The sequence below is a fragment of the Coenobita brevimanus genome, chromosome 40 (assembly GCF_032717465.1).
Source record: "Coenobita brevimanus isolate Jiangsu-jjx chromosome 40, ASM3271746v2, whole genome shotgun sequence".
NCBI lineage: Eukaryota > Metazoa > Arthropoda > Malacostraca > Decapoda > Coenobitidae > Coenobita > Coenobita brevimanus.
This window is the reverse complement of record NC_136993.1, coordinates 8,930,631-8,953,280: the sequence shown is the minus strand read 5'-3', so window position 1 is coordinate 8,953,280 and position 22,650 is coordinate 8,930,631. Positions and strand designations below refer to the sequence as shown.

The 22,650-nt window shown below is 40.6% G+C and overlaps 1 protein-coding gene across 1 annotated transcript in view; it reads right to left on the bottom strand.

The window, feature by feature from the left end:
- Window positions 1-22,650, bottom strand: part of LOC145397280 (putative glutamate receptor) — a 286,711-nt gene that overhangs the window by 224,914 nt on the left and 39,147 nt on the right. The window contains exons 5-6 of the mRNA XM_080270477.1: window positions 13,657-13,801; window positions 9,516-9,673 (exon numbers count right to left, since the gene is read on the bottom strand). Of these exons, the coding sequence (XP_080126603.1) occupies window positions 9,516-9,673; window positions 13,657-13,801 (303 nt within the window). The remainder of the gene's footprint in view (window positions 1-9,515; window positions 9,674-13,656; window positions 13,802-22,650) is intronic.

Genomic DNA, 22,650 nt, shown 5'->3' with positions numbered 1-22,650 from the left:
TAAAATGTGTCAATACTTGAAGTTAATAATGTAAAATAACAACAATAAGGTAACGAAGAAAAAAAAAAGTTGCAGTAAATGGGTTGCCCAATCAGTACAGCACTACTAAAATTATACACCCTAGCATATAAACCAGCGCCTAGTTACTTTAAGGATTCGCATTTTCTCGTCAGAAATTCAGTAACTGTTAATATATGATTCAGGAATGACAGAGATGTAATACTTGTACTGTAATGAACAATGATGTAATTAAGCTTTATACCCAAGCTATTTGTTATATAAAAGTTTGCTGGGCTTTAAAGTCTGCATCACTCAGTCAAATCAATATCTATCTATCTATTGCCAGATGCCTTAATCCCTTATACGGGGTGGCCACAAACAAATCGCCTCCACGTCACCCTGTCCCCCGCCATTTCACTGCCCTGCTCCCAGTTCACACCCCCCTCTCTCATATACCTCTCCACCCCATCCCTCCACCTCATCCTTGGCTTTCCCCTCCCTCTGTCCCCCTTCACCTCACTCACATACACTCTCCTCGTCATTCTCTCACTCTCCATCCTCTTCACATGGCCAAATCACCTCAGTGTGTTGCTCCTAATGCTTCCTATCACATCCACACCACAACGCTCCTTCACATCCTCATTTGTCAGTCTGTCTCTCCATGTGACCCCACATGCTCCTCTCCAGAAACTCATTTTCACTGCTCTCACTCTTGACTTGTGTCCCTCCAACAACGTCCAAGCTTCACTTCCATACGTCAGAGTTAGTATCACAATACTGTCACGTAATAACTTTTTCACTTCCATGCCTACTTCCCTGTTTCTTATCACTGCCTTTAAGGAACCAGCAAACTTTCTTCCTTGTTGTACCCTTTCAAGCACTTCACCCTCCAAACTTCCATCCTTACACATCACACTACCCAAGTACTTAAATGTACTCACATTTTCCACTTCCACATCATCCAACCTCACAGTACATTCACTGACTGCACTTCTCTCAAAGACCATAACTTTACTCTTCCCTACATTCACATTTAAATTCCGTTTCTATCAAACTCTCCCAATCTCAACCACTAAGCCTTGCAGCTCCCCTTCGTCTTCACTTTACAACACAGTATCATCTGCAAGCAAAAGTACAGGGAGTTTCCAAACACTGCCCTCTCTCATTAGGGCCACCCCAACATCCACTGCCCTCCCTTGTATCTCTTTTATAACCCCATCCATATACAGATTGAACATCCATGGAGACATGACACAACCATGTTTCAACCCAGCCTTCAAATAGAAAACCTCACTCAGTTCACTATCCACACGCACTGCAGCCTTAGCACCCTCACACATACTCTTCACAGGATTCAAGAACTTCCCATCTACTCAATATATTCTTAATACTTTCCACAATCCTTGTCTATCCACCCTGTCATATGCTTTCTCCAAATCCATGAAGGCCGCATACAACTTCTTTCCCTTCTCTAAACACTTTTCCACTGAAGATCTAAGAATGAATATCTGATCTACACAACCTCTTCCCTTCCTAAAACCTCCCTGTTCTTCTCCAACTAATTCCTCTGTTATTTTCCTAATTCTGTCAATAAGTATCCTACCGTATACTTTTCCTATTACACTAAGAAGACAAATGCCCCTATGATTACCACACATTTCTTTTTCCCCTTGCCCTTTGTACATGGGAATGATTATACCTAACTTCCAATCATCCAGGACTTTACCTTCCTCCCAGGCCAATCTGCACATCTTCCACATCCATTGTACTACTCTCTATCCCCCATGCTTCAGCATTTCACCACACACTCCATCAATTCCTGGGGCTTTTCCCATTTTGACTTTCTTCAAAACTTCCACAACTTAAATCATGCTGATTCCTTCCGGTCTTCTCACCTCCCTCCTTCTCCCAGCCATTCCCCAGCCACTTATACTCGCATTACTTTCATTCTCTATGTTCAACAATTCATTAAAGTGTTCTCTCCATCTGCTCACTTTTTCTCCCTTCTCAACTAGTACTCTACCATTTTTATCTTTCACTCCCCTATTAACTTCATTGCCACTTTGTCCAAGTCTCTTTACCTCTTTCCAGAACATTTTCTTACATTCCCTCCATTCTATCTATCTATATACCGGTATATATTGTTACGGAACAGAGAAAGATAATGTACACTTTACGTGAGAATACTAAGAGTCACTACTGTCCCGTAAAGTTCCAGGTTCAAAACAAAAGAGTTGGGTAAAATTACAAGTTAAAGTTTAATGCTCAAACTAACAACAAAACATTCAGGACTCATAAGGATAATGTAATGGCAAAAAACAGGTTAAATATATGGATAACTGCAATAGCCTCTATTAACACGAAATTAGCAAGAGTAAATTTATCTAAGTCAGCCCTGATAAAATGAGATACCAGATAATACTCAGTGAATGCCAGATAAATTATTACAGATACAAACTATTATCAAAAATGACTGACATAAAACCCAACATTAATCAAAAACCTCACTAGGCCTAAGAATTAACCTTATGCTACACAGTACAAGAAAAAATGCAACAACAGTTATACTCAAATTACACAGCTGCTAGATGGTTGGAGACTTCCTGAGAAATTCACAATAATAATAACTGTACAGGGGAGGACAGAGATGTGAACAAAATGAGGAGCAGATCTAAGTGGCCATGATGCAGAGACTGAGCTCATTATATAGGGGCCAGCAGAGCTTGATACAACTTGTAAGAAGGACGCGCAAATGAAGCCATGGGGACAAAGAGCTGAAAATCCCGCTCTGAATAACAGAGAGAACGACTTACTCTACTATAACGGTAGAAGGGGGGGACTGAGGCAGAACACGCTCGTGATCAAACATGCAGCATTAAAAATTACACAAAGGATGATGAAATCATAAGCTCTGTAACACCTGCCCACAAAGAAAAAGAAATTTACAAAGGAAATTTCTTATTACTCTAAAACAATCTGTCTAAAGTCTAGATAAGCAATCTGCAATAACATTTTCTTTCCCCTTGACATGTTGTATGTCTAATGAATACTCCTGAAGAAGTAGACTCCATCTTGTCAATCTCTGATTTTTATCTTTAAACTTACTAAGGAATTTCAGTGGGTTATGATCGGTATAAATGACTATGGGGTCAAAACCAGAACACAAATAAAATGAAAAATGCTGTAAACCCAAAATCAAGGCCAAAAGCTCTTTCTCAATAGATGAGTAGTTCTTTTGAGGTGGAGTGAAATTCTTACTGTAATAAGATACAGGATGTTCAATACCCTGATCATCCTCTTGCAGCAAAACAGCCCCAGGTCCTGTATCACTTGCATCAACAGCCATCTTAAAAGGCTTAGCAAAATTTGGAGTAGCGAGCACTGGCTGACTTAATAGAATAGCTTTAAGTTTGTTGAAAGAGGATTCACAGTTATCGGTCCAGACAAATTTAACTCCCTTTTTCAGTAGGTCTGTAAGTGGTGATACAAGAATTGAAAAGTTAAGAACAAATCTCCTGTAATAACCTACCATTTCCAAAAATCTTTGTAGCTCTTTCCTACTTTTAGGTCTGGGAAGATCACTTATAACCTGAACCTTAGCTCCTGGTGGTGCAACATGTCCATCACCAATTACATACCCAAGGTACTGAACTTTAGCTTGACCAAACTCACATTTTGATAAATTAGCTACAAGATTAGCATGAACTAAACGGTCAAGAAATTTACTGACATGGCATAGGTGATCTTTCCAGTTGTCACTGAAGATTAATACATCATCAATATAAACAACACACCCTGCCAAACCCTCTGTTACAACATTCATGAGCTTCTGAAATGTGGCTGGTGCATTCTTCATACCATACGGCATTACAGAACATGCAAAAGCCTTTCCTAGTGTTACAAAACATGAGATCTCCCTAGCACGTTCAGTCATACGTACTTGCCAGTATCCCTTTAACAAATCAAACTTACTTATGTACCTAGCCTTTCCGATCTTGTCTATGCAATCTTCCACACGAGGGAGAGGGTAAGTGTCTGTTTTAGTTATCTGATTAACACGTCTGTAGTCGATGCAAAGCCTCTGTGACCCACCTGGCTTAGGGACTAGAGTGACAGGAGAACTCCACTCGCTCTGACAGGGCTCAATCATCTTGTGGTCCAACAGGTAGCCAAGCTCCTTCTGGATGAGAGGAACTTTCACTGGGTTCACACGGTAAGGAGGCAATTTAATTGGCTTTGCGTCTCCAACATCGACATCATGCATCAACTCAGTGGTTCTTCCTGGAGTAGCACGGAACACTTGCGGGTACTCCTGCAGTAATGCCGAAAACTCCTGCCTTTCCTTGGGAGGTAGATGAAAGCTTAGTCTGGAGATCATTCATGATATCAGGATTCTTCCCCAAACTATCACTCAGGCTCATGCTGCATGGGAGAACTTCACTTGTAGACTCGGGTGGAACAGCTACAGTGCAGACTGGATTATTTTCGTCCCGCCTGTGATATAACTTTAGCATGTTGATGTGACATAGTTGCTTGCTCTTTCTACGATCTGGTGTGGCGATGACATAGTTGACATCACTGAGTTTCTTCTCCACGAAATAAGGGCCACTAAACTTGGCTTGAAGAGGTTGCCCATGAACTGGTAGCAGAATCAAAACCTGATCTGGCTGAAAGTGGCGTAACCTGGACTTCTTATCATACCAAGTCTTCATCTTCTCCTGAGCAGCTCCTAAATTCTCTCTCGCCAGCTGTAAAGCAGTGGACAGCCGTTCTTTGAACTTCATCACATACTCCAGCAAGTTGACGTCATCTTCCTCCGACAGCCAGCATTCCTTGAGTAACTTAAGGGGTCCTCTTACTTCATGGCCAAACAGTAGTTCAAAGGGTGAGAAGCCCAGTGATTCATTTGGAGATTCTCTTGCAGCAAACACAACGAATGGAAGACCTTTATCCCAGCCTCTCTGATGTTCCAAACAGTATTTCTTGAGCATCAATTTGAGTGTTTGATGATATCTCTTCAACGCTCCTTGGGTCTGGGGATGGTAAGCTGAAGACGTGATCTGGGTGATGCCCAACTCTTTCAGAGACTGCTTGAAAACATTTGACATGAAATTACTTCCCCGGTCTGACTGTACCTCCTTGGGCAGACCAAACTTTGTGAAGAACCCTAGCATTTCCTTTACCACGTTCTTTGCTGAGATGTTTCTAAGTGGAATGGCTTCAGGATAATGAGTAGCCATATCAATCATGGTCAACACATAAGAAAATCCTGAAGAAGTCTTAGGAAGAGGGCCTACAATATCCACCAACACACGGGTGAAAGGCGCCTCAAAAGGAGGAATGGGAACTAGAGGTGCAACCTTTTCGGTCTGATTACACTTCCCCACAACTTGACAGGTGTGACAAGACTTACAATACCAGGAAACATCCCTGAAGATACCTGGCCAGTAGAAGTGTTTCAAAATGCGTGCCACAGTCTTCCTCACTCCAAGGTGTCCTGCCAAACTGGAATCATGAGCCACTCTATTGATATCCTGCCTACAAACACGAGGGATGACAACTTGATGTACAACCTCCCATTCACAGTCGGCTGATGCTGTTGGGGGTCTCCACTTCCTCATAAGTACTCCTGACTTTACATAATAACAAGTAGAAGCACTGGCTGACTCTTCTTCACTGTAAGCAGAGTTAGCTAGCCCTTTCAACTCAGGGTCAGCAACCTGCAACTCAACCAACTCTTGACGAGACAAATTATCAACACTATGGGGTACTGCCTCATCTGGTGAGTGGTCCAAATTAGCAAGAAAAGTGTCAGCTAGGATAACATCATCATCATCATTATCCTCTAAATCACCAGTATATTTAGACTTAGCCCTAGTGACAGCACATGCAGGGAACACATCAGGGACACTACAATCCTGGGCCGCAGCCACTGGCTCACTAGACAACTGAGGAGCTGGACACACTTGACTTCCACCAATATCATTTCCAAGTAAGAAAGTTACACCTGACATTGGGAGTGTCTCAACCAACCCAACCATAACGGAACCATTAACAAAACCAGACTCTAAATTCACTCTGCGCAGAGGGACAGAGAAATAATTATTCCCTACACCTTGTAAGAGTCCAGTTTCATCAGAGGAATTAACATTAGAGCCTAGAACACTGGTCAGCATAAGGGATTGGCAAGCACCTGTATCACGATATATTTGAACTGATTTCCTGTCATTACTGTCCAGAGGACTGACAAAACCATCAGACAGGAAATTAGCACATGAACTCTTGAGAGTGTCACCCACGTTACTGCTCAAAAGAGGAGCTCCATCCTGAGAATTTAAGTTACCCCTCAAAGCAGGTTCAGTTAACTCAGTTAAAGAATTCTGGGAACTCTCAAGGGTGGACACTAGACCAATTGACTGAATATTTAAAGACTCCTTTTTGTTCACATCACGCTGTCTCCTGAAACATTTCTCCGTAGTATGACCAAGCTTACTACAATACGTACATTTACTTTTCTGAAATCTAGAGGTGAAGCTGGTATTTACTTCCTGAGAAACATCATCTTTATTCTCTTTCCTGTTACCTGTACTCTGAGTAGAGGCAACGTACTTACTCTCAGCTTTCCCTTTTTCTTTAGAATATCTCTTGTGAGTGAGAACATATTCATCAGCTAAAACTGCAGCATCAGACAAATTATCTATTCTTTTCTCATCAAGATATAGGCTTACATCTTTATAAATACACCTTTTGAAATCCTCCAGCAAAATCATCTGCTTAAATTTACCAAAATCAGAATCCACATTCTTAGAATTTAACCACTGCTCTAACAGATCTTCTTTGATTTTTGCATACTCAACATGGGATTGCTTATCTTGCTTGTAAGTTGTCCTAAATTTTACTCTATAGGCTTCAGGAACAAGCTCATAGGCCTTAAGAATCAAGCTCTTAACTACATCATAATTATCAGATTGATCCTGAGGCAAAGATGCATAAGTTACTTGAGCTTTACCGGTGAGAACAGTTTGAAGGAGTACTGGCCAATACTTTTTAGGCCAACTAAAACCTGTAGCTACCCTCTCAAACAACTGAAAATACTTTGTTAAATCAGATTCATTAAAAGGAGGGACAAGTTTAACATTTTTAGCCACATCAAAATCATCAGAGCTAGATGATCCAGTTCCACCTTGTTTCATGCGATACTCATGGTCTGCCTGAATCCTGGCAAGTTCAATTTGTGCCTGAGCCTGTACCTGTGCCTCTTGAATACGAGCATTTGCCTCATTAACACGAGCCTCCGCCTCCTTAGCCTTAGCCTCCTGCAGGGCTAGCTGTAACTTAGCTAATTCAATCTGCGTTTGCTCATTTGGAGGAGTTACATTAAACAAGCTTTCATTAATCATGTCAACAATTTGATCTTTAGAATGATGAGAGCGAACAGCAATTCCCAATTGTTGAGCAACAGCTTAAGTTCATTCTTTGTTCTGTTTTCTACATCACACACTGTTTGCACATTTGACAAAAAATCTTTGGCTTCATCAAGTGTAGTAATAGTAGACATAATTAATAAGTAACAGTCACAAAATATCAAGCAATATCCTTGATAATACCCTGAATATCCTGATAAGAGGTCGCCAAATTTATGTTACGGAACAGAGAAAGATAATGTACACTTTACGTGAGAATACTAAGAGTCACTACTGTCCCGTAAAGTTCCAGGTTCAAAACAAAAGAGTTAGGTAAAATTACAAGTTAAAGTTTAATGCTCAAACTAACAACAAAACATTCAGGACTCATAAGGATAATGTAATGGCAAAAAACAGGTTAAATACATGGATAACTGCAATAGCCTCTATTAACACGAAATTAGCAAGAGTAAATTTATCTAAGTCAGCCCTGATAAAATGAGATACCAGATAATACTCAGTGAATGCCAGATAAATTATTACAGATACAAACTATTATCAAAAATGACTGACATAAAACCCAACATTAATCAAAAACCTCACTAGGCCTAAGAATTAACCTTATGCTACACAGTACAAGAAAAAATGCAACAACAGTTATACTCAAATTACACAGCTGCTAGATGGTTGGAGACTTCCTGAGAAATTCACAATAATAATAACTGTACAGGGGAGGACAGAGATGTGAACAAAATGAGGAGCAGATCTAAGTGGCCATGATGCAGAGACTGAGCTCATTATATAGGGGCCAGCAGAGCTTGATACAACTTGTAAGAAGGACGCGCAAATGAAGCCATGGGGACAAAGAGCTGAAAATCCCGCTCTGAATAACAGAGAGAACGACTTACTCTACTATAACGGTAGAAGGGGGGGACTGAGGCAGAACACGCTCGTGATCAAACATGCAGCAACTGTGCGTTAAAATTACACAAAGGATGATGAAATCATAGGGTATGTAACAATATATATATATATATATATATATATATATATATATATATATATATATATATATATGTGTGTGTGTGTGTGTGTGTGTGTGTGTGTGTGTGTGTACTCGAGGTGCTACCCAAAAGGTTCAGTAATGTGAAGAGAGGAAGCACACTGTTTGCAGTTTTGCCTTTTGCCGCTAGGAGGAGTCAGCAGCACCCCTTGTGGGTCAATGTGGTCCCGGCCGTGTCTGTTAGCGGACGTGTTGTTGAGCTACGCTTACTATTGTAACGTGGTGTGTAGGTGGTTTGGTGGTTTTGGAATGGCAGACCAATGGAACAGCAATGCCAAATCGATGTTGATCGTTTTCTTCGATATCCAAGGGACTGTTCACAAGGAATTCGTCCCACCTGGTCTGTCTGTCAGCGGAAATTTTTACTGTGATGTTTTGCAGCATCTGAGGGAGAACATCTGCTGCAAGTACCCAGAACAGTGGAAAAAGAAGGACTGGCTCCTGCATCATGACAACGTCCCCACCCACACATCAATTGTTGTCCGGTAGTTCCTGGCTTCCACTAACACGTTAGTCATTCCCCACCCACGTTGTTCGCCTAACCTTGCCCCCTACGACTTTTTCCAGTTTTCCAAGCTGAAATAACGCCTGAAAGGGAGTCGATTTGACTCGACTGATGAGATCCAGACAGAATTGCAGGAGTTGCTCACGACCATCACGCCTGAAGCCTTCCAGGGATGCATGGACTCGTGGAAAAAATGCTGGAACCACTGTACACATGCCTGAGGGGACCACTTCAAAGGCGGCAGCGAGAACTAGGAGGTAAGGTAATTTATTTTCCTACAATATTCAAATTACTGGAACTTTTGGGTAGCACCTCGTGTGTGTGTGTGTGTGTATATATATATATATATATATATATATATATATATATATATATATATATATATATATATATATATATAGAAAGTAGATGTAGCTAACCGATATCTGTACTTACTGTTATGAAGTGATTCATATTTTAAGTCTGCAACTGAACCTTCAAGTGAGAAAATTTTGACGAGAATAGAGTAATAAAGTATTTACGTAAATACGTGATGGTTACTCACAGTATGGTAGTAAGGTGCACTAAAATGCTGATGATCTCCACAACCCAACAGACTTGTGATGAAGATGTTGGCAATGCCAAAATCGGCGGCGCCACTTGCAAGCATGCCAACAATGCCATTCCAGGATCCATTGGGCAGCAGCTCACCCCACACTTCCCCTGCAACACAGGCCATATGTACTGTACCCTCAAGCGAGGCAATATTATACGAATACAAAAATGAGTCGAAATTAGTTGTTCATACTGTGAGTATTTTTTTGTGTAGTTTTCTCTATACTTGCAAGTTTTGACTGAAAGTCATTGTTCGATACTAGCCGAAATAAAAATTATTATTATTATTATTATTATTATTAAGTAGTAGTAGTAGTAGTAGTCTTCACTGAGTGTGCCTCACTGAAGAGACCCTTAACTCTTCGTTAATCCTGTGGGGTATTCAAACATGGTTAATCCGGTGGGGTGATACAACACCCCAATACAAAAATACATGTACATGTAGTGTTACTAACATGTAAAATATATACATATTGCTGCTTCAGCATATCTCTGCAATCACTAAAGAAAAGATTGAATGTCTTCTAGGTGGTGTTTATTAATTTATAATAATAAAATTCAATAAATTATATCAGTAAAAAAAATAACAAATGGACTCATATCTCATTTGTCAGGAAAATACGGACATCTTGTGATTTTTAAAATCAGTGTAATCATAAACATTATGCAAAAATGAGATAATAAAAAAATCTATATCACAATATGATCTAAATGGTTAGTTTGATGGAGTGACTGGACACCCCAGGAGGGGGGGAGGAAGTGCCCCTCACTCTCACTACAGCAGAGGCAGGACTAAAACAATCCACATGCTCCCTCCCCTCACTGAATCAGGAGAGTACTGGGAAGGAGAGAAATATTCGAATCTAGGAAATACGAGCTTTGAAAAAACTCTGGGGTGCCAAAACACCCCACCTGACTAACGAAAGGTTAAGCAGACTACATACCACGCAAAGGGTCACAATGGGGTGCACAAATAGCCAAGAAGTGATTACTGACTAACCAAAAGTGCATTAACTCCAGTTTTTAAATCCAGAGCACTCTACGTGCCCTCAATATCATTAGGAAGAGTTATTCAGGGTCCATTGATTGACGGAATAAAGTATTGGTGTGTATCATATATATATATATATATATATATATATATATATATATATATATATATATAATACGAGAAAATGTCTGTGTATTCATACCTAGTGAATATTTGGTCATATGTCCTAGCTGGAAAAGTGGTAGAAGTGTAGTATGCTAATGATGGTCAGCAGTAAGAAAACTGTCTTGCAATGAAGAGTCAGAAATATAAAAAAGACGACAATGTTCAAGATGTAGATTCAAACCAGGTAACAGAAACCTAAGCTGATTAAAAACACGATCCAAAAGCCATACGTTAGAATCAGGAGCAGACAACCAGACTGCAGAGCAGTAACTAAGTATGGGCAATAAATTAACAATAACAATTACGAACATTAGCGTCATATAATTTTGTAATAATATTATCTTCAGAGGACAATCCCATGAGATACTGATAAAGCAACTAAGCATATACTGTATGTGCCTCAAAAGTGAGTTTTTTCATGACTGGTGAAACCCAGGTGAAACCCAGCAACTCAGATAAAGTGCATGCTGTGATTATTATAGTTTTCTTACTGATAATTTCAAGATGGAAAGGCAGGAGTGTCCAATATCTACTAACATTAAGAGTTAGCTGGTGTATGATTTACCTTGTCCCATGTGAAAATATGGAAGCTGAAAAACCAAGTAGTAAGGGATGCCTTCTATAGCGAGTTGAGGAGAGTGGTGGCTGAACAGGGAGCTGTAGACAGAGGCGTTAATGAACAGTACAGAGCCCTCAAGAACAATTTCTTGAGAGTTACTGATGTAACATGCGGCTGGACAAGGGGACCACCAAGACATAAAGTAACTTGGTGGTGGGATGAGGGTGTAGAAGCTGCAATTAAGGAGAAAAGAAGGCTTTTCCGGGAATGGAAGAAGGGTGGTAGCAAAGAGGAATATTTGGCTGCCAAGCGTAGGGCTAGGAGAGAGGTATACAGGGCAAAGTCTGAGTCACAGAGACAATTACTTGATAACCTAAATCATGGGGAAAGGAAAAATATATTTAGGGTGGCAGGTCAGGTGAAGAGGGATAATCGGGATATCATAGGTGAGCAGTGTGTGAAGAATGATGAAGGAAGGGTAGTGGTGAACAGTGAGGATATTAAAGATGCATGGAGAGAGCATTATAACCGGTTGTTGAATGAGGAGTTTGACTGGGACAGGGAAGGTTTAGAGCCAGCAGATCCAGTGTCTGGCCCTTGGCCTTTGATTGATACTGCTACTGTGAGTGAGGCAATAGGCAGGATGAGGGTGGGGAAGGCAGCAGGTGTGTCTGGGTTGACTGCCGAAATGTTGAAGGCCTCAGGCGATATAGGGGTGAGTTTAGTCACTGACCTGATAAATAGGATTATTTATGAGTGTGTTGTCCCAGATGATTGGCTGAAGAGTGTAATTGTAAATGTGTATAAAGGGAAGGGTGATGCCCTGGAAAGAGGAAATTATAGAGGTATAAAGCTTTTAGATCAGATAATGAAGGTAATGGAGAGAGTTTTAGAAGGTATGATTAGAGAAAGAGTGAATATTGATGAGATGCAATTTGGGTTTATGCCAGGTAGGGGGACCACTGATGCCATATTCATTGTTCGACAGCTTCAGGAAAAATATATTGGTAGGAGAAGGGATCTTTAATTTGTTTTTGTTGATTTGGAAAAGGCCTTTGACAGAGTCCCTAGAGAGGTGGTGAAGTGGGCAATGAGAAAGCTTGGCTTGGAGGAGTGGCTGGTTAGGGTGGTTATGGCCATGTATGTGGGTGATCACACCCAGGTGAGAGTGAATGGAGATTTGAGTGATGAGTTTTCCGTGAATGGTGTGCATCAGGGGTCAGTCTTGAGTCCCATGTTGTTTATCATGGTACTTGAAGCCTTTCACGTGACTTTAGAAACGGACTCCCGTGGGAGTTGTTGTATGCTGATGATTTGGTGTTGATTGCAGAGAATGAAAGGGAGGCGGAGGAAACGTTTAGGAAGTGGAGAGATGATATGGGGCAAAAGGGTTTAAGGGTAAATGCAGATAAAACAAAAGTGATGATATCTAGGGTTGGTGGCGGTACTGTCAAAGACGAGGGAGAGTGGCCATGTGCAGTTTGCCACAAGGGCGTGGGAAGTAATTCCATCTTGTGCGGTGTGTGTGATAAATGGGTGCATAAGAGATGTAGTGGTATCAGAGGTAGACTGCGATATAATGCTGATTTTATGTGTACGGCGTGCCGGGGTGAGCAGGTGGAGATCGTCAAACGTGAAAGGATTGAACTTGCTGGTGAATCTCTTGAGTGTGTGGAAGAGTTTTGTTATTTGGGAGACATGTTGTGTGCTGGAGGTGGGGCTGGAGCTAGCTCTGTGGCTAGGGTGAGAAGTGGTTGGAAGAAGTTCAGGGAGCTCTTGCCTCTCCTGACATTGAGAGGGCCCTCCCTACGTGCTAAGGGGTCTTTGTATGCAGCATGTGTTAGGAGTGTAATGCTGTATGGCAGTGAGACCTGGGCAGTGAAGGAGGAAGACATTCGCCGGCTCAGACGTACAGAAATGACAATGATTAGGTGGATGTGCAGTGCGTCCCTGCGTCCAAGGCCTGGAGGGGCTGGGTTTACAATGGAAGAGTTGAGAGGTAGGATGGGACTGGAGTGTATTGGTGTTGTGATGAGGAGAGGTAGATTGAGGTGGTTTGGACACGTGGAGAGGATGGGGGATGATAATTGGGTAAGGAAGGTGAGAAGTGTTAATATTGGGGGTGGGGCTATGAGGGGTAGACCGAGAAAGACATGGGACGAGGTCATTAAGTGTGACCTTAGGGTTAAGGAACTGAACAGGGAGGCTGCAATGGATCGTGCAGCGTGGAGAGCCGCCATTAGGTGACCAAGGCCGACACATGCAAGCATGTTGGAGCCTTTAAAAACGAAACGAAACGAAAACGAAACGAAACGAAACATGTGAATTATTACTCAATTATTCACTGTTTAACAAAAAGAGAAGAAATAAACTAACCTGGTGGTACTTCCTTGAAGTTCAGGGTAAAATTGCCAGCAGAGGCAAGAGCTCTGACTACCTCTGCATCACGACCAAAAACATATGGTTCCCCGTTCTCCTTTCGCTGGAAAAATACTGCTGGAGGGAAGTCGAAAGTCGCCACCTGAATCAGTCCACATCAAAGAAATACCGTTACTATACTGGAACACTGAGAAATGATTCCATGCTGGTATTACTATTGTAACATCTTTTGCCTCTGACAGTTTGTCCTGAATTATTACTGAAGTGATATGCATAACAGCAGTGAATTAAGGAAGATAATGAAAGGAGTGACCTAAAAGACTTTAAAACTGCAGATGTTGTGGGTTACCAGAGGCTAAAGGCCAGATGCTCAAAGATTTATTAGTTAACCCAGATCATACACATTAATTGGTATAATCACAGTAGCCTCACTAGGATGAGTGATCAATATACGATTAAGAGTTACTACTTCCGAAATACAGAGTTCGTCTTTTGGACAATTATTTGATGATTCTGAGCTCCTGAAGGGAATGGTTCGAAGTTTAGACAGTGAACGAGATCTAGGTAGAGAGTAAGGTCATTCAATTATGTTACCATAATAGAAGTGCCTGGGAAACCACTTGGAAGGGTAAGTGGGTAACTGAAATTATTCTTAATTTGAAAATAAGCTGGAGTTTTGGGAAACATGAAAAAAGAAAGGAAGCCCAAAATATGAGGACCACTACTCAAAAAATCTAAGCTGTTCTCTTTCATTGCCACGTTGATAAGATGTTATTAGTACTCAGTACAACAAAGGACATTAATGTTCTGATTATACACACACAGTAAAATGAGATAAGATAAATATATTTTTCAACAGCCAAATAAGAGTCTCCTGAACGTTCGCTACAGCGTGTTTACTGCCGATCCTTTCGACTGGACCCTTCAGTACATCAGCCTCAAGTGCACATAGTTAAAGTAAAATCATAAATGGAGGCGGAAACATAACAAGAATAGCACTTCACTTTCCAGACCCTGCAGGGAGGGTGATTTCGCATTCCAAACCCTCCAGTTACAATAATTCACCTCACAGCTTGCAGACTAAAGTGCTCCACACACACTCAATCTGTCCTTTTCGGTCCCCTGTACAAACCACCCAGTTTAGGTAAGACTGAATGTGTGTGGGTTGTTTAAACAATGAGTCCCCAAACTCTTCAACTCATCGACCCTTCCTCCAGTTTCAGATTGTTCATCGAACTCCAGACATATATTATATGAAAGTAATTTAATAAATACTACTTTAATTAACTAATGATATGAATGATAATAGTAGTAGTAGTAGTAGTAATAATAATAATAATAATAATAATTATTATTATTATTATTATTATTATTATTATTATACTGTGACTTCATAAAAAATAGGTGATTTAAACAAGTAAAAATTAAAGGTTTAACATACCTTTCTCACCGAAACTGGTGATACCATAAATGGGAAGGATGTGTCTCACAAGTGTTAACAAGGGCCCTGATATTTGGCTGGAAATTGGGGAGTTTTGGCCGTAAGTCACCATGCCCCTCCAAATTGAGTCTGTTCCTCTGTTTGGTTAGAAGTGCCTTTGCACGGCTAAACCCAGCTGTAACCCTACGTTAGTATCCTGGGATGTTTGAACACCCCCTCCCCCCAAAAAAAAAGAAAGACTGTATACCGTACTTACAATTTTGAGTTGGCGACACTGACATTCCTCTACTCTCCGGTACCTTCCTAAATACGTGAGGGGAGGGACCACTGAGATTTTCACACTCCTCCCCCTGGTCGTGTGAAGAACAGACACATCTGTGTCCTTTGGGGTGTGTAGTCACCGCATGGCACTATGACGGGGCAGATTGGGAGCGCTTTCAAAATTTTCTCATGGATGTTCCTTGGACCTCCTTTTTCTTCCAAGATGCAAATTCCACATTGGGCCAAATACAGGATTTCATTAAATTCGGCATGGAAACAAATATTCCCCATCATACTTACAGAAAAATATGTAATTCTCCTAAATGGTTTGACCACAGTTGTGCTGAGTAACAGAACATAAAACAATAGCCTATAACACTTATACAAGGACCAAAACCAAAGAAGCCTTGATCTATTATAAAAATATCAGAAACCTTGCCAGAACTATTATCAATCTTTCTAAATCAAACTTTGTACTTAGACAAGCTAACAAACTACTAAACAGTCCAAATGATAACAAAATATTCTGGTCAACCCTTAATTCATTCAAAACTAACGTCACTACTACCTCTTCCATTCCACCGTTACAGTCCCCCAATGGAAATCTAGTTAGTGACCAGCGTGGAAAAGCCAACCTTCTTGTTGACATTTATTCAACAAACTCAACACTAAAGACAGAAAATCACAATATTCCTGTACTTGATTTAGATTCCCCTCAAATACAACCTTTCATGATTCACCCCAGATACGTACAAGCTGTATTACAGAATCTCTCAGCAGACAAAGCTACTGGTCCAGATGAAATTTCATCAATATACGTAAAAACTGCTCCTCAGTGTTGCCTCCTGTATTAGCAAAATTTTTCCGCTTATGTATCCGTAAGTCAATTTTTCCAGCCTCTTGGAAAGAAGCAAATATCCATCCTGTTCCTAAAAAGAGGGCAACCTCTGATCCACCAAACTATTGACCAATTGCAATAACTTCTGTTCTCGGTAAAGTTTTTGAGATACTAGTTAACAAACTAATAGTCAAGCATCTAGAAATCAATAAATTAATGATCGTCAGTATGGTTTAAACAAGAACGTTCAACAGTAGGTATTCTTTGCCTTCTTACCCATGAGCTTAACAAAACAATAGACCAACATGGTGAAACACACACAGTAGCACTAGATATTTCAAAAAAATTTGACAGAGTATGGAACCAGGCCTTATTGTCTAAGATGTCACACTATGGCCTTGCATCACTGGTTTCTCTAATTTCTTCTTACCTTCATAATAGAAAAATACGGGTCATGGTACATGGAATTTAATCTCAGTTTCATTCCATAAATGCTGGCGTACCTGAGGGATCAGTTTTGGCGCCAGACCTCTTTCTCATTCATAATAATGACCTCTTATCTGTCATGCACAACCCAATACACTCTTATGCTGATGACTCGACCCTTCATAGTTCTTTCACATTTAGTACCTCCTTTACACAATCTGATACTATAAATTCCCAAATAAACACAGCAATTTCTAGGAAGCAGGGCCTTTCTAAAATTAATCAATGGGGAAAAAAAAAATCTGATATTATTTAATGCTCAGGAAACTAAATATATTAATTTCTCCAGCAGAAAGAATCCCTCAGACTCACATAATTTTTAATGTCAATATTCCCATATCCACTACAATAGATATCCTAGGTGTTACTCTAAACCCCAACCTAAGCTGGATAGCTTATGTTAAATTCCTTGCTAAATATGCTTCTAAAAAAACTGGGACTTACGTACAGAGTTCGGGAGTTTTTCACTGACGAGCAGATGGCCACAATATACAAAAGTCATTGCGTTCTCAGATCGAATACTGTTCACCACTGTGGAGTGGATGTGGAGCGGTTGCATTAAGGCAGTCGGACAAAATTCAAAATAAAGCCAATATATTAATCATTAATCTTGCCATAACGCAGGACTTTCCTCCATTATCAGTACGTAGAGATGTTGCTTCTTTAGCATTATTTTATCGATATTTTTACCGTAAGTGCTCTGACGAACTGGCTTCAATTATCCCTCCCCTTTACATTTTCTCCCGAAATACTCGGGCAGCTGGGAGCGCCCATGAACTCACACTTTCTCCCCCGCAATGCAGAGCCTTTACTTAACAAAAGTCATTTATCCCCAGAACTATTACTCTCTGGATATTCACTTCCTGGGAGTTGCTTCCCTCAAACATTTAATCCACTCGAATTTAAATCAAATTCTTATAAGTATTTTATGAATGGAGGATGCCTTTAGGCACATGGACTTATTTTTTTTCCTTTCTTTTTACTTCCACCATTCATTATCAAAAAAAAAAAAAAAAAAAAAAGTTCTGTAATAACCTCATTATGTTTTTTTTTTTTCTTTTTTGCAATTTCATGTTTATTGGAACAATTTGCACTTATTTTGGTGACTTATACATGTTTCTATATTGTCTTGGTGTGTTCTGGAAGCATAAACAACGTTTTTTTTTTCATAGCCAATCAGCAACTGAATTAGTTTTATATCACAACATTGACATCTTTCTCTACCTATGATTTTAATAAAAAATCTGAAAATGAAACTTATTTAGGAGTTTGTATATTGTCTATGATATTTTTGAGGAAATAAAAACCATATCATTTATAATACTGTATACCTCTATCTAATAAATGAGTGTTAGAAATAAATTTCGATTTTGTTTATGTTCGATCAATTCTTTGACAGATTTATTCTTAAATATCAGCTACATTGAAATTAACCTGTTCATGAGTAACTGGAGGAGTATATTCAAGAAGCTATATCAATATATTAGAAAAAATAGCAGCAATACATGAAGTTTGGGGGGTGCGGTGTTAAACACCCCAGAGTACTAACGTTGTTCCAACATGGCAGGGGACTATCGTAGGATTCATGTAAGAACTTGGAAACACAAGTAAAAAATGCTCAACCACTGCACAAAGCCGGGGATATTTAGGAACACATTGCCCTTAGCAAGGAAATTACCATTTTGGGTTATATTAACGTATGTATTGTGGGTTATTTTAACATACATTATGTTGAATGGTTACTGCATTCTGCCAGGAGTAATGATGTTGGTCGAGAGTGCAAGCTGTTTGCAGAATCGTTTAATCTCTCGTAGCTGATAAAGCAGCCAACCAGAATACCAGACATTTCTGACAATTATGCCCATCTCGTGGATCTATTCCTAACAAATAATCCAAATCAATACAGGATATAGGTACTGTCAGCACTTGGATCCTCAGACCACAATCTCATCAAAGCCTCATTAGTTAGCCCCCCAAACCTCCCCGTTCTGAACCTGTCAGGAGGACCCAATGACACTTTGACAGGGCAAACTGGGATGGATTTAGATATTATCTTGCTGACATACCATGGCAGTCTTCCCTCTCTACTGAAGTCAGTTCTACCCAGTCCCACATTAATGTCTTAATACTAGCTGATAGGGATTTATTCATACCAAGTCCAAGATATTTTGGTATCATCTTCCAGTACGAAGTTATCAAAGTCACTGTTCCCTTCAGACTTCACTCCCCCTGAATATCAGCCATCATCATCAGCAGCAGCACCACCACCACAACCATCTCCACCATAACCACCTCCACCATAACCATCTCCACCATACAATCTCGACCACAACCAACTCCACCACAACCATCTCCATCACAACCATATCCACCACTACCATCTCCATCACCACGATCACCTGAACCTTCATCCACCCAACCATCATTAGCACAATGATCATCACCATCTCCCTCCCCACCTCAAAGACTTGGGCGACGTGGGCCTAGGCAAGGTAGTGTTGGGCAGCCGAGAGGTAGTCGTCTGGCCATGGTGATAGTCATAGTCACTTTCACCTTCTCAGAATTGAGCTTGACAGACATACAGCTCGAGCTCTCACGGGGCAAAGTGTACCCAGATCTTTAACTGTTACAGGGAGGGAGTGTCTAACTACACATAACCTGTTAAGCCATACATAACATTTTGAAATGGAACAAATATGGTACGAGTGTCAGGACTCTAACATATCTAAATTTTGGTGGCCGTGAACGTATGAAACAACGCCAACGAGCCTACAAGCCTATAAGCCTACAAATCAACACGTCAATGAACCATCAAATCTATGAGTCAACATTACCAAGACTGATAAGAAGCAATGTTACAATCAAAGCAAGATATTACGATTCTCCAAGCAAACAAGTCAGGTGAGACGTACCCAAGATCAGCTACAAGTTCGCAACATACAGCAAGAAACTACAATTAAACACTGTAAGAGAAACCACAAGCTTCTCAAAAAACTAAAATTCTACTATAAAGTAAGCACAAGTGAGTATACAGTAAGAAGAACGAGTTATAAGTGAGGAAAAAACAAGTAAACTAAGAGCAAGAAGACTCACAACCCACAACTGCAACATACCCCACTTGACCCCACCCTTTTCTCCAACCTACCCTCCATCTCCACCACCACCACTCTGACGCAGGGGTGAACAGGTCAGACGGCGGCAGCAAACACTAGAGTCCTCACTCACCCCTCACCTCACTGTTACTCAACATTACTCATCGTTACTCAGTTATTCACTACAGCTACCAAGTGTGGGAAGTCAACGTTGCTGTGCTAAGCGTTGCTGAGGACACTACATCACGGCAGTGAACCCTGATCTTTCACCATGACCTTGAAGTGACCCAGAGTGACATCATACCTCTTAAGTGAGTGAATATACGTTTTGCTTATTTTTCCCAGAGCTTAAACATAGTAACACACACCACTTCATCTATATAATACTTTACATACACACATCTTCACTTATTTGTATTAACCCCTAAAGTACTAAGCTCGACGATCGACATTTTTTCACAACTTTTTAAATGGACGACGAACATCGACCGTGCAACTTCCACAAAAAAACTGGTGGCAGCTTGCTCCATCCCAGCTGTGATGTAGATGGCTTCTGACAAATAAGAACTAAGTGTTGGACACGTGGGAGGGAGAATCCAGGCCTGTACCCAGACGGTGGGGGGTGCACCCCCCACCTTCCTCTCGCTGCATCCCTCTACCCCACTACATTGGTACTACCCTACCTCCCTAGGTTCTTACCACCACCACCATCCCTCCCACACCCTCCTCATGCATCATCCACCCCTTGGATGTGGAACCCCCCCCCCCATGTCCCGCCCCCAGTCATCTGGGGTGAGGGTACTTCCCCCTACCCTTCTTCCATGTCCCTGTACTCCACTGGGGCCCTTCCTTTGTGCCAGGTGGTGGTCTCCTCCTATCCCTCCATCCCCATACACCCCCTCCTTGCCTTACCATCCCCCACCCCCTAGCACAGAATATCTTTATCCCCCCTGGCGTACTTTTCTTTCTCATCTGGGCCACAATAGGTAGCTATTATCAACTTTGACGGGCCATAGCTTGGTAACTTTTGGGTCTTGGATGATGGTGTTTAAGTTTTGAGGTGTGTAAATTCAAGCTCTATAAATCAACCATAAAACTTTTAACCATTGAGAAAGTTAAAATATAGGTTTGTTTTTGCGTCCTGAGGGGTAGTCGTGGCTGAAGAATTGCACACCAGAGGGATTAAGTCCATTACTCATTACCATTACAACCAGTAACATATGCTAGAGTTCATTATTGGGCACTGATGAAAGTTATTGCAAATGCTGGTAATGGCAAGATCACTACTAACCTACTTCCAGTTCACGATCTATGTCAGATAATCAGTCAAGGCATACATAAACATAGCTTGAAGCCTTTGTTCTAGGTTAGGATTCTCATGTTATATTATCCATATGTAGCAGCTCTAACACCAACATCAGTAACAGGTCAAGTACAATTCATAACAGACGATCTGTTCACAGTCTATCATATATACCCCTTTCCTTCCAAGAATAATGACACTTTGGTCATCATCAACATCAACACAGACACCGAACTCATCATGGTCTCCAAGAGACAGGACACTGTCCCTTTCGCTGGGGAATCTATGATTGAACGAAAATGCCATACATCCTTACTTGCTGTTCACCTTTTTCCTGCATACATTTTCACGTTTCAGCCTACTGGAACAATCTCTTGTGAGGTGGCTATCAAAAGAAGTCATGACATTCATCATCATTGCAATTTCACATTGGCTCCAGATAAACTTACACATCATCAACGCATCGCACATTCACAATTCTTGTGCTTTACTCATAACACATCAGTTTTCATAATTTGTTCAGATATACCACCATCTCATACATCAGCATTAGGATTATCAATAGCATCTGACTACTGTGCTGTACTTACACCATCCTTGTCCACTTTAGCCAGCAGCAGTCACTGTGCCATCCTCAGTCAAACACACAAATATTTCTAACCAATACCTGAGATGGATTTAAACATGAGCACAAGTATTAACCTGCCCTGTACCCACAACATACAATGCATGTTGCAACGTTTTTTTACGTTCAGTCCCCACAATGTACGACGAACGTTTTGCTATTGCAAGGTCTGTCGTTTGCACACTTTTCAAATTTTGCGTGTGATTTTTGCAATGTATACACGGGACACCTTCCTCTACCACACCTTAGTACATTTAGTACATTACTGATACTGTGTGTGCTTGAGATAATACTAGGCTTACTACAATAGTAGGGCCTGTAGGCTAAATAGGCAATAATATGACACTCACTATAATAGTAAGGCCTGTGGTGGAAACTGGTATAATGTTAGTGGAAAAGTATAATGTAAGTTAAGAAATAGAATGCAATTAAAACAACAGTCATAATGAGTCAATTGTGCAAGAATTCGGCAATTTTCATATATTTGTGAATGAAACAATGCTTATATCGCTTATATTTTTGTGTGAAACCAATATATTCTTGTATTACATGTAAATTTTATACCAAATTAATAAATATGTATGCATTTTGAGTGGTTCCCAATAGTTATCCTACCATACCTACCATAGAAAATGCGACAGTAGCAGCACAGCTACAGAAAACACACTAGATCAGGTGTTCAGAGGGTCACCTGTCAAGACCATTCTTAACTTCAGGTGAGCACTTTCTTGGTGATTTTCAATTGTTTCTCACCAAAAGTGGAGGTTTGAGCCCTCCCCCCAAAAAAGACGAAAATTTGTCAGGTTTTGGGGATGGGTTTTGTAATAAATAAGTCAGTATGGGGTGGGTTAAGTTGAGTTCACCTAAGTTTGAATCTATGCAACTAATCAATGAAACAATAAAAGCCTGGGAAGAATTGAGTATATGTTCAACCCATATTATGTG